The 13,342-nt window shown below is 38.1% G+C and overlaps 1 protein-coding gene across 1 annotated transcript in view; it reads right to left on the reverse strand.

Annotated features, from left to right (window-relative positions):
- Positions 1–13,342, reverse strand: part of ctnnal1 (catenin (cadherin-associated protein), alpha-like 1) — a 77,614-nt gene that overhangs the window by 27,912 nt on the left and 36,360 nt on the right. The window contains exons 2-3 of the mRNA XM_055219469.2: positions 10,640–10,829; positions 892–1,079 (exon numbers count right to left, since the gene is read on the reverse strand). Coding sequence (XP_055075444.2) covers positions 892–1,079; positions 10,640–10,829 — 378 coding nt within the window. The remainder of the gene's footprint in view (positions 1–891; positions 1,080–10,639; positions 10,830–13,342) is intronic.

The following is a 13,342-nucleotide window of genomic DNA, read 5'->3' on the forward strand; positions in this document are numbered from 1 at the left end:
GACCCTCTTGTAAAGCCAAAGGCTTTAGTAAAGAGCCTTAAAGGACCTAAGAGAACCAAACAATCACATTTGCCATGTTTCATATACCTTACTTAAACCTTTTAGTAATGAGCCCCCGTACATAACTTTCCAGTAAGAAGCAATTTGTCAGTTTGTTGTCAAGTTGTTATGCATGCAGCACAGATTCAGTTCTGCACTGAATAACAAATCAAAAAGTTTACATGTAAACAACTATGTATTTTATGAATATTTATAGATCTATCTCGTTGGTTACAAAATGGAAGGCTTATGAACATGTTATTAATGCATTAAAAATGAAGTTTTGCACCCTTGCAAGGTAGCTCATAGTAAGTTTAAATGCGTGTTAAAAGAGCAGGTTCTAGTAAGCCTCAAGTTTAAATTGTACAGAAAGCTTCCAAGGAAGCAGTCTGAGATGCTTGCGTTGCAGAAAATTGATAAGAGGAGCCTGTGTTTGAGTTTGGCTAGCTAGCAGTGGGCGTTATCAGGCACAGTCAGAGACTAATTTAATTGTGTTTCTCTTTAATGGAGAGCTGCTCTGCTGCCAGGCTGTCTAAACATCACTAACCGAACATGATTAGCTTCAAATCTGACTGTACAGTCACACACACACACACACACAGATACAGCCCACTCATCTCTCCAACATGGAAGTTAAGACCTTCCTACTTTGTCCTGTACTCTCTTCCGTTATCTCCAAAGCAGCAGGACTGCAAATATCTCTGACGCCTTGCAGTGATAACATAGCAGGGATTGGCATGTGTCTATGTGTGTGTACCTGTGTATTAGAAAAATACACTTATTCTGAAGTGTCATATCAAGTGTTGTATAAGTCACCCGATGCCGTATTTAGTCACTGCAAATGGCACGTACTTTGTTGCGTGAGCTTATGATCTGTTTGATAACAATGCAATCCGCCAGCACCAGGACTTTGGTAACAGAGGACAGCAGCATGCGGGCGGCCTTCACCATGCCGGCCCTGTCACTGAATAGGGTGTTGCGGCCATCACCGTCACACTGCTCCGGACCGGACACATCCGTCAGCTGAGCTATGGCAGTGCCTGCAAAAGAGAAACTCTGTGCTTGAGAAATGTACACATACACACATGCACCAAGTTTGCCAAGTAATATTATAGGAAGAAGCGATGAGGTATTTTGATATAGATCTGGCAGTCAATCAAAACACCCAAATAGTCGCAGAGCCACTTGAGAATAATCACACAGTGTGCCTATATCCACAAAGCAAGTTTAGCAACAAACTGGCATTCACCCAAAACAACTTAGTATTGCATCTACAAGTTTTGCATTGGAAAGAAGCACTTATTTATCACAAACTAATCCAAACCTTCATCCAAATGACTTCTTAAAGAAAAGCTTGGTGAGCATACACTGCGCATAATTTTCACTTATTCAAAAAAGGCACCTGCAACTGTCATAAACGCGTTTGGTGTGATCAGCTCCTGTGTCACTTCCGCGTTGCCTTCACGATAGAGTTTGGAAGGTGCCCCTTGGTTGGACCCCTAGAGTTGGCAAAATATGTGCGAAATTCAATGTATTCAGTGGCACAGGCAGTAGAGCGTATGGCTCGGGAACGAACTTTTGATGCGATGTCGCTGGTTCGTATCTGCCTTTTGCCAACCTTGCTCTTATATAAAATGCCTGATGAGTGTTTATTAAGAATAAAAGTATTTTTGGTAGGGTCAGGGGTCGGTGTATGAAGGGCTTTAATTCTCCCAATAATGCAGCATACATTTAATAATTTTAATAAATATATAATTATTTTCACTCTACATTAACTATTGCAATCTGTTACTGTGGGATTACACCAAACGCGAAGTGTGCAATCGCATCGCGTTGCTCGCTCTAGATTACTCGCGGCATTTCACTTTGTGTCATGCGAATTTTTCGCTCGAGTTTAATATTTTCAACTTGGGCGAAGACGCGTTTGAGGCAAATAGCGCATGTTTTTACGTCAAATGCGCTGCCCATATCGCGTCATTCGCATTGCCCCACGCAAGGATGCATCTGATCGCGTCTTTGCATTGACTTTGTATGTAATCTACTCGCGCAAATCATTGAACTCGCATCTGGTGTAAACCCACAGTTAATCTACTAAAATACTGAGATGCAAATAGTATCTGCCAGTATAGAGAGCATCTAAATACTAATTTAAATTTTTTGCTAATTTAATAATTTTACTTATTCAATTTAAAGTATGGGTTTTAGCAGCATCTAGTGGTGAGATTGCGAATTACAACCAACCTCAATTCTCGAAACGCAATGAGAAGCTTGCAGAGGACAAACATGTCATCGTCTGAGACAACGTAGGGACAAAATGCGCTCTGTAGAGCAGTTTGTCCATTTAGGGCTACCATAGAAACTTGATGGCGACTTCCATGTATGGGGAACCGCGGTGTTTATAGATAAAAACGTCTCATTCTAAGGTAGTAAAAACAATACAGTTCATTATGTAAGGTCTTTGTACACCAATGATAATATAGTTGTGTATATTATATTGCATTTCTGTCAAGAAATTCTTCTAAAAGTTACACAATGCACCTTTAAATAAAACTTATTTTCACCTACTATAAATTGCATACTGCAAAGAAAATGCTGATATTGTCACTTAGTGTAAATCAAAGAAATTCCTTCTCCTCTCTCCAAAACATTTACAGATTCACAAACACTGCTTTTATACAACTGACATAGTTTAGAAATTCATTATAAGAAGCACATCAGAGTACATTAAGGCTTTGTTTACACTGCATGCAAATCCGATTTGGTTTTCAAATCCGATCTGTAGGACTGACTGCTCGCACCGTCACTTTGCAAGTAATGAAATCTGATTAGTATGTTCAAACAGGGTAGGTAATGGCCAGTATATCTGTTGCTATAGTAATAATGCGTCAGAACACTGGTGAGAGTCTTCAGTCAACAACTGATAGTAGCTGTCAGTGTGAAAACAGAAGAGATGCATATAGCGTGGGCATACACGCTGATTTCTTCACTAATTTACTATAAAAGTCACTACAGAATAGATGTCATCAAATTCTGTAAGTGAGACGTAAACATAAGCCAAACCTTGAGCTTATCCCCAGATGAAAAGTCAGATTTCATTTTCAATCTGAACAAAGTTTAAGGCATTAAAGGAAAACACCAGCGTTTTTCAATATTTCACTATTTTCTTACCTCAACTTAGATGAATTAATACATACCTTTCTTTTTTCAATGCATGCACTTAATCTTTGTACAGCACCTCGTGAATGTGTTAGCATTTAGCCTAGCACCATTCATTCCTTAGGATCCAAACAGGGATACATTTAGAACCCACCAAACACTTCCATGTTTTCCCTATTTAAACACAAGTAAATATGGCGGCACAAAATAAAACGTGGTGATTTTCTAAGCGGATAAAAATGAGAACTATATTGTATTGTGGAAGAACACTTGGTTTGCAGTAATATTGACAGAAGTTTGAGTGAGAGGTGGAGTAGTCAGAAGTGATGATGTTACTGCGCGCCGAGGTCGAAGTGCTGCAAACTAAGTGCTCTTCCGCTATACAATAAAGTTCTTATTTTTATTCACTTAGAAAATCACCACGTTTTATTTGTGTGCCACCATACTTACTCGTGTAACTACTCATGTCTTTAAATGAGGAAAACATATGTGTTTGGTGGCTTCTAAATTCATCCCTGTTTGGATCCTAAGGAATGTATGGGGCTATGCTAAATGCTAACACATTCACAACGCGCTGTACAAAGATTGAGTGCATGCATTAAAAAAAGATAGGTATGTATTATTTTGTCTAAGTTTACGTAAGAACATTGTATATATTGAAAAAAGGTGGTGTTTTCCTTTAAATTTACAATCAATTGAATCACAGTGGGTGGTTACTTTTCAAAGTATATAAACATTTCACTGTTCTCAATGGGTGGTTGTCTAATACACACAGGAAACACAGCCAAGGCCCGACACAAATGTTGTATACTGGCTTATTTTGGGACAGGGTGCGGGGCCGGCATGTCAAGTCAGTGTTGGAACGTGTTTAAAAGGCATTCAGTGAAATCAGTTCCCTGTCTCATGCATCAATAAAGGCATTGTTATTCTGAAAGATAATAAGACTTTCACACACAAAAGTGAATAGAGAAGGAGGGACAGATGTTTTACAGATGAGAATACATTTCTGAGGGTGAAACAGATCAGTTCAATGTTTAGACAGATTTTTCTCTCTGAAGACACTGTTCTGATTGCATTCGACAGCTCATTTTTGCCAAATTTCTAAGTGGTTTTTAAAAACCGTGAGGCTTACACAGCCTTATGTTGAACACCACATTGGGGTCTACATCACTTTGCAAACTTTTATCCATAATAATCTAACTAAGTGGTCCACAAAACTGCACAATCCAATTGAGAATGTCTAAATGTTACTCAATCAGGGTTCCCACACCTTAGTTAAAGGAATATTCCATTTTCTTAAAAGAAAAATCCAGATAATTTACTCACCACAATGTCATCTAAAATGTTGATGTCTTTCTTTGTTCAGTCGAGAAGAAATTATGTTTTTTGAGGAAAACATTGCAGGATTTTTCTCATTTTAATAGACTTTAATAGACACCAACAATACTTAATTCAACACTTAACAGTTTTTTTCAACGGAGTTTCAAAGGACTATAAACAATCCCAAACGAGGCATAAGGGTCCCATCCAGCAAAACGATTGTCACCCCTGACAACAAAAACAACAAATATCCACCTCTATAGCACAACTTCTCGTTTAGATCCGGTCGTCATGCGCTAGCCTGACCCGACGCAATACGTCATCACGTCAAGAGGTCACAGAGGACGAACGCGAAACTCCGCCGCAGTGTTTACAAATGTGTTGAAAGAGGACCATTCCTACGTTGTTGTGTGTCAACTGATACTAATTAATGTCTTTGTGTCAGTTTATTGTTTACAATGGTCCGCAAATGTGCGTTTTATATATGTAACACGTGACCTCCCTACGTCACTACGCATTTACTTTAGGTCGCGCTGGACCGGACCTAGACGAAAAGTTGTGCTTTAAAAGTGTATGTGTGTTATTTTTCTTGTCAAAAATGACAATCGTTTTGCTAGATAAGACCCTTATGCCTCGTTTGGGATCGTTTATAGTCCTTTGAAACTCTGTTGAAAAAAACTGTCAAGTGTTGAGTTAAGTATTAATTTTTGGTGTCTATTAAAGTCCATTAATATGAGAAAAATCCTGCAATGTTTTCCTCAAAAAACATAATTTCATCTCGACTGAACAAAGAAAGACATCAACATTTTGGATGACATTGTGGTCAGTAAATTATCTGGATTTTTCCTTTAACTTCAAATTCAAGGACCTTTCAAGGACTTTCCAGGTCCAATACCCTCAAATTCAAGGACTAAATGTGGGAAAACATTTCAAGTAATAGCAAGGTTACATCGCGTTACCTTTTAAGATACATTGTTACAGTTCCCTTTCGAGGGAACTCGCTCTGCCTTACTGCGGTGACACTTTGGGGACGCCTCCAGGGGTAAGTGCGTCTGAATGTGTATATCTAATTCAGTCCATCGGTGAGGCTTAACGACATGGACAGGGTGATGCAGGAGCCAGGAAGTATATCGCTATCTGAAATATTGCCAAAGCCGGCGTTACATGGACGCAGGAAGTATGGCAAGGGAGACGCAGCGTCTCGTTTCCTTTTCAGGAGACAGTTACATACGTAACTCGAGACGTTTTCATGTGTTAAATAAAACTATGCAAAAAAGCATTTTGGTATAAATCAACATTTGCATACAAAAGATATAAGCATTCAAAGCTAACAGTTTAACATGTGTGCTTAAAAAGTCTAGAATCTTAATGATATTTTCCTACACTACACAGGGAAAAATATGGATTTTTCCCCATAAAATAGATGCACTTTTAATGACCTGTATCTATGTATGTATATTTTCAAAAACTCCAAGGGCCTTGAATTTCTCCCCCTAGATTCACAAACTTTCAAGTATTTCAAGGACCCGTAGGAACCTTGTCAATTCTTGAATTGAACTAGCAAATGGGATTTAGAATTGTAATTCAAATGTGAATTTTTGGTCAATATCATTGACCCTGCAGGCTATACACATTCTATGTTTTGTTGGTTTTAAGCAACATGCATACTGAAACCTTCTTGTTTATGGTATTGCTCTCTATCTTATTTCTCTCCCAAGTTTTTGATAAAGTACTGCATAGAGCTGAATCTCTATAGGGCCTGCGGCACTCTGCTGAACGCCTGGCATCTTCAGCCAGCTCCTTTCCTGCATTAAAGAGACTCAGCCTGAGGCGTTCAGCCTTCATAGGGTCAGACATCAAGACCTCTGCACTAGTGGCCTTAAAAGGCATATGGATGGCACGCATTTCTTCATTACACTGAAATACTATAGTTCAGAGTTGAAGTGCTTTACTACAGAGTATGCCATTCTATCAATGTACTTAAGGCCATGCTGTCTCTTGAGCAGACAGATGAACAGAATAAATGTTTTAGCAGGAATACATTTTAATTCTAAACCTTTGCCCCAGCTTGTTTAAAAAAAGTTTTTATTTAAAAGTTTCTTCAGCAGGGGAGGGCATGATTTTAATTAAAACTACCAGATTGCATGAATAAATGTAAATAGGATTTGGCAGAAACAATGACAATTTGTGTGATTAATAAAGATTAGCGTACTTGTTTACCATGATGACATGTCAGCGGCATTGTTTGAGATGACATGATGTGTGAACACAAGCATTTCTAACCGAACTGTGATCTTGACAAATATGCAAAAAGTGTGAAACTTTAATTAATCTGTATTTAGGATACATAAAACGCTAGCTATAAAATTACTCTGCGATTAAAAAAAAAATTAACCACAGATTGTTTTTAAACAACATCAGTTGAGATAAGGTTAAAATTACCATTTCAAGGTAACAAAAACAATACAGTTCATTATGTAAGGTCTTATACACCACTGATAATATAGTTATGTATATTATATTGCATTACTGTCAAATGATCCTTCTAAAAGTTACACAATGAACCTTTAAGAAACACTAAAATACAACTACGGACAGTAGTCTAGTAATAATTATTATGAAAATCTTACTTAAAAGACACAATTTTATACAACTAGCTGCTTAACACTGTAAAAAGTACAAGTTGGATCTACTTAAAGCAACACTAAAGAGTTTTTGCTCTTTGCTCCCCATACAGGTTAGAAGCGTAATTGTTCATTACCACTGTCGTAAATACTGCAGCATAGCTGGCTCTGATTGGATTGTAGGTCTGCCGTAAAGCAAGTTTTTGTAGTTTTCACTCGAACTACAGTACCGCGACCCGGCGGTTGAAAACTTTTTTAGTGCGGTTTTGGCTGGGATGCAAAGCGAATGTGAAAGTGCCGTTCACCCTGTTTCGAGTGGATGAACGACTGAAACTTTTTTGAAAACGTTATTTTAAGCTAAAAAAAACTATTTAGTGTTGCTTTAAAAAAATTCTTTTAATTGTAACACCTAAAAATGTAAGCTTTGCAACAATTTTTCGCTTAAAATGTTATCAATTTTTTTTTGAAAATATGCTCATTTTGCAGTTCCCCTAGAGTTAAACATTTCATTTTTACCGTTTTGAAATATATTCAGTCGATCTCCGGGTCTGGCTGTACAACTTTTAGCATAGCTTAGCATAATCCATTGAATCTGATTAGACCATTTAGCATCGCACTCAAAAATGACCAAAGAGTTTTTTCCTATGTAAAACTTGAATCTTCTGTAGTTATATTGTGTACTAAGACTGACGGAACATTAAAAGTTGAGATTTTTTAGGCTGATATGGGCAGGAACTATACTCTCATTCTGGCATAAAAATCAATTACGCAGTGACCGAAAATAGTTCTCTATTATTGAAAGTTACAAAGAGGTCTATTTTTGGGCCCTGCATAACATCACTGCTCCTGCTGCACCCAGGGGAGCTGGAAAATGAGCCTATTTTCAAAAAAGTGGAGTGTCACTTTAAAGTTAGAACATTTAAACAAAAAATTTTAAATTTAAAGTGTTCCCAATTGAAGTTAAACTCACACCGACTCTTACACAGAGTTTTACGAAAAAATAGTAGGTACATTTCTCTGGAATTTTTCAGAGATTATATGAGACAAAAGACTTTCGGACTGGATTTCTCAAAACTCCTACAGGAAAACTAGTCCCGTCTGAAGTCACAGATCATTTATCAAATTGGTGTTTCCCATTTTCAAAAAAAATCTCTTTCATTCCATTCAGACAATTAGGCAGGGCTCCAGACTAACTTTTTTCACTAGGAGCACAGTGGCCCCCAACTGAAAATTTTAGGGGCCAACCAGAAACTTTAAGGGCACAGACAGACCGTAAATCCATACCATAAATACTTTGATGATAGATGCAGAAAGTACAATGTGCCGTTTCAAATTCAGTGTCACATCACAAAAAAAGTCTAATTTACTGGTCGCACATGTGCGACGATGTAAAATTCAGTGGCACACTCTCAAATTTTGGTGGCAAAATGCCACCATTTGGTGGCAGTCTGGAGCCCTGATAGGACATCCCAGCAAAATAAGTTTTGTTATTCTACTGCATAAAAGTAAACAAAAGAAAGCTATATCATTTAATTCAACGTCCTGAGTGGAATCTCTGTTGTCTTCCCAACAGCCTTAATGTTCGTTGTGCTAAACTGTTGTCTGTCACACATGGACACCCTGAACAATAATCAAGAGGATTAAATGCGTGGGTGAGCATTCAGACACTGTGGGAAGTCTGATAACTAACTTAAAGTCGGGGTTTTTTTCCGGTGTTGTGGTAGATCTTTTGACCTGGGAGGTATGAGAGGGAGGGGGAGACCACCAACTATCAGTATTTATAGATACAGAACAGAGCTCCTATTATTTCAGACCGCAACACACTCTGAGTGCTAGATAGTGGGATTTTACTGACACGGTGGTCGTTTTGCTACTAAATAAAACTTTTATATCTGTATATCTACAAATATCACATTGGTTATATTGTAACACTGGTATCATTTAGCTCAAAATCAAAATATTTCGGGCACCACTAAAATAAGATTCAAGTTGTTTCATATGTATTCTTACAATTCTCAAGTCACATCATTTTCACTTCATAAACCCAGCTGTTTGACTTAGTAAACATCTTTAAAACAGTCAAAGCAGAGCAAACATCTTCAGGCTTGGGTTGGTTATTCTAAGAGCAAGTGCAGAGACACTTCATCAGGAGAGAGAGATGTGGAAAGGCACATTTGTGGGGTATTTTTAGGCAAACTCTTCAGAGACAGATGGGGCATAGAGCGTACACAATAGGAGAGAAACTGCTCCACTCTCCCTTTCACAGAAGTACACGCAAGCGGACCATGAAGACATAAGGATTGGGAGGCCTCTCAATACAGCTGCATCCATATGAATGCGACAAGTCTAAATATATGAAATAGTTTATATTATATTAGTTTAAACCATGTGTATTCATTATATGATGGCAATAGAACTTGATAATCAGACAGCGATTGGACAGAAATTATAATCTATTATGCTGGCCTCCATTTTGGGATACATTTTGAAAAAAAAAAAAATATATATATATATGGTGTATGGTAAGATGTTCATGAGTAGGCTAATTCAGTGGTTCCCAAACTTTTTCATCGTGCGGCCCCCCTTGTGTACAGTGCATTTTTTCACGGCCCCACCGAAAGAAAATTTATGACAAAAACAGTTTTAAAATGTAATATTTTAATTAAACAAAACATATAAAATTATACCTAGTAGTGCTGTTGGTTAGTTGGCTTATTATTTTTTAGGTTTAATTACTCAGAATTCATGATAAATGAATGTATTTTATAAAATGTCATAAAACTGGGGCCCCCCTGGCACCATCTCGCGGCCCCCAGTTTGAAAACCACTGGGCTAATTCATACTAAAATATAAAAACAGGTCAATTACTTAAAATAATAGTCTAATAGACCCTTTAACAGCTCACATGATCAAATACGCAGCACGCGCATTTAGGCAACAGAAGTGGTGTTATTCCCCATTGGTTTTAACGTGTTAGCAACTCAGAAAGTTTTTTAAAACGGTTTCACAGCATCAAAATGTCTGGTTGTTACGTTTGGTTGCACTAATATAATATACTAATATACGTATATACTGTATGTATCTGGCAACTTTATATTTGGCCATCTGCTAGCGTCTTCTATCCACTCCGCTATAGTACACGGATCTGGTAGCTGTGTTGAAAAAGTTGATAAAGTCAAATTTTTAAAATAACTTTCTCTGACTGTGTTGCTTCTCTGCTGATTCTTGCCATACTTCCGTTGCCTAAATGTGCACGCATACGCTGCCACTTCATCATTGGGTACAAACAGTAAAAGGGTCTATAATAATAATAATAGTTGAGTTTTGATCATGGAGCATAGCCCCTGACAGGCTCTTCTGAGTTTGTTGTCGCTGTTGTCCAATATCAGGCAGGCTGCACCAAGTTTAACCCAGATGCCAATTTCCTGTGCCTGGTTGCCTGGTAACTCTACCCAGAAGCCTGCTGTGTCATTAGTCAAGTTGAGTAGTGTCAGACTGACCTGCTCTTCTGGCCTCAAAGCAAGCCAGCCCCATCTCGTCCTTCAGGTCTTCATTCTCCGATGCGATGGCTTCACCCACGGCCACAAAGCGGCTAACTGCAACACTGACCGCCTGTCCCACCCTCTGGATGGCTCGTAAGGTCTTCTCAGTTTTTTTGAGCTTGTCTTTGTGATTGATTAGTGTTGTAATCTGAAACAAGATAAACAAGGCAGCGTTTAAAGGAATGTTGAATTTCCCATAATGTTAACATATATGCGTGACACTGTTTGTAACACTCAGGCTAAAGTCACAATCTTATTATGATTATAAGCGTTAAAGGATTAGTCCATTTTCTTAAAAAAAATCAAGATAATTTAATCACCACCATGTCATCCTAAATGTTGATGTCTTTCTTTGTTCAGTCAAGAAGAAATGATGTTTTTTGAGGAAAACATTCCAGGATTTTTCTCATTTTAATTGACTTTAATGTATACCAACACATAATAGTTTTAATGTAGTTTAAAGTTGCAGTTTCAAAGGACTCTAAACGATCCCAAACGAGGCATAAGGGTCTTATCTAGTGAAACGATTGTCATTTTTGACAAGAAAAATACAAAAATATCCAATTTTAAACCACAACTTCTCGTCTTCCTCGGGTACTGTGACACGCCAGCGCGACCAAGTAATTGCGTAATGCCGTGGAAAGGTTACGTGTTACATATATGAAACGCACATTTGTGGACAATTTTAAACAATAAACTGACACAAAGACATTAATTAGTATCATTCCACATACAATGTTGGAATGGTCCTCTTTCTCCACACTTGTAAACACTGGGGCGTAGTTTCCCATACGTCCTCTGTGACCTCTTGACGTGATGACAAATTACGCGAGGTCGCGCTGGCGCGTCAAATGACCGGAGATAGACGAGAAGTTGTGCTTTAAAAATGCATATTTTTTATTTTACTTGTCAAAAATGACAATCGTTTCGATAGATAAGACACTTATGCCTTGTTTGGGATTGTTTAGAGTCCTTTGAACTGCAACTTTAAACTGCATATAAACTGTTACGTGTTGGTGTCCATTAAAGTCCATTAAAATTAGAAAAATCCTGGAATGTTTTCCTCAAAAAACATAATTTCTTCTCGACTGAACAAAGTCGCACCTGACTAAAAGTCGCAGGACAAGCCAAACTATGAAAAAAGTGTGACTCAAGGGGCGTGCACATCAAAGCTTTTATGCCTGCGGCCAGCGCATGTTTTTAATTGTTTCCAATGGAAGCTCTTCTTTTTGTCAAATAAGCCAGGAGCTAGTGGTTTTCTTCCGCGCTGAAAACTGGCGCTTGGCGTTTTTTCCGTGCTGAGCACAGAGAGTTGAAAAATATTCAACTTTGGGTAAAAAGCTCAGTTCGTCAATGTCAGTCGTCACACGGCTGTCCAATCATAGTGGAGGAGGGGTGGGGCATTACCAAAGCAACCAACAGCTCACAGCTAAAGTATCACAGATACCAAAGCGGCTCAGATGAAGAAAGCTGGCACTCGCCGTTGTCCAGGCTTTTTCCGCTGCGTTTTTTCGGTATTTCATATAGATTACTGAATGCTGCTATTAATAACTTGCTTGTGACAGGTTAGCCAATAGTGGTAGACATTTGTTTAAAAATTTGCTACATGACCTCCACAGATGCCAGTGAAGAGCCAAAAACACATTATCAACAAGTGTGCCACAAACAAAAGTTAATCTATAAGTGTGTTAAATATGAAAATCAGTACACATGCACCATAATGGCAAATGTTTAGCTAAAATGATGAGGGGAAAGGATAAAAACAAAAAGAAAGTGAGATGCCAAAAGTGGAAAGACTCCCTTCTCCTAATCTTTTTCATCAGCATACATTTAGCATCACGGTCTCGTGCACTTTCAGATACAATCGCAACTCCTCTCTCTCATCTGCGTCAGAATTGAGTTCATCAATCATTTACTTGGAGCCTTTTACAATTTCCGTCCTGAAGAGCTGAAATCCCTCACCCCCTGCTGACAGGTAATGGCAGGTGGCCTGCTATAGGAAACATTTAATTGGAGTAAAACAGCAGGGTACATGGACAACAAAAGAGCCTGAGAGAATGATACTCTGAATCAGACCTCACTTTCACTGAGCAACAACACGTTTTTAAGAATAAGTCACAAATGTTACAATCTGTAATCCCATTCCCTGTATCACATACCTTTGGGCATTTTGCATTCCATCATTCATGGTAAATGAACCTTTTATCAGTCACATTCACATTCATCATAATTTACATTCCTACTATTGAATGTCTTGTTTTTAAAGGGACCATATCCTGGAGAAAAATTTCCATGCCACCTATCCCACATGGGTCATTTACTGAAACTAAGCTGTAGAAAGAATGATGTCACTCACAACTATCATAATATCATGTGACTGTCCACGTTTATGTATAACCACTGTTGGCCCACTTAGTAACGTAAAGTCATTACAGGTGAACTAGACAGAAGCAAAGTCCTTATCATCAGAAAACTATCAATTCAGTTTATGCCCGATTCACAGTGTGACAACCTGTAAGCGCTATTGCTCATTTTACATGCAAAGGAGTTCAATTAATCTCAAATCTTAAAGGTACAGCAGGATTAAACAGCTACAAAATGACAATGAGGTCATTTGGATTACTTTAATGAGCAACTATCGTCCGATTCATGATTTTACAT

This window comes from Misgurnus anguillicaudatus, chromosome 20, assembly GCF_027580225.2.
Source record: "Misgurnus anguillicaudatus chromosome 20, ASM2758022v2, whole genome shotgun sequence".
NCBI classification, from domain to species: Eukaryota; Metazoa; Chordata; class Actinopteri; order Cypriniformes; family Cobitidae; genus Misgurnus; species Misgurnus anguillicaudatus.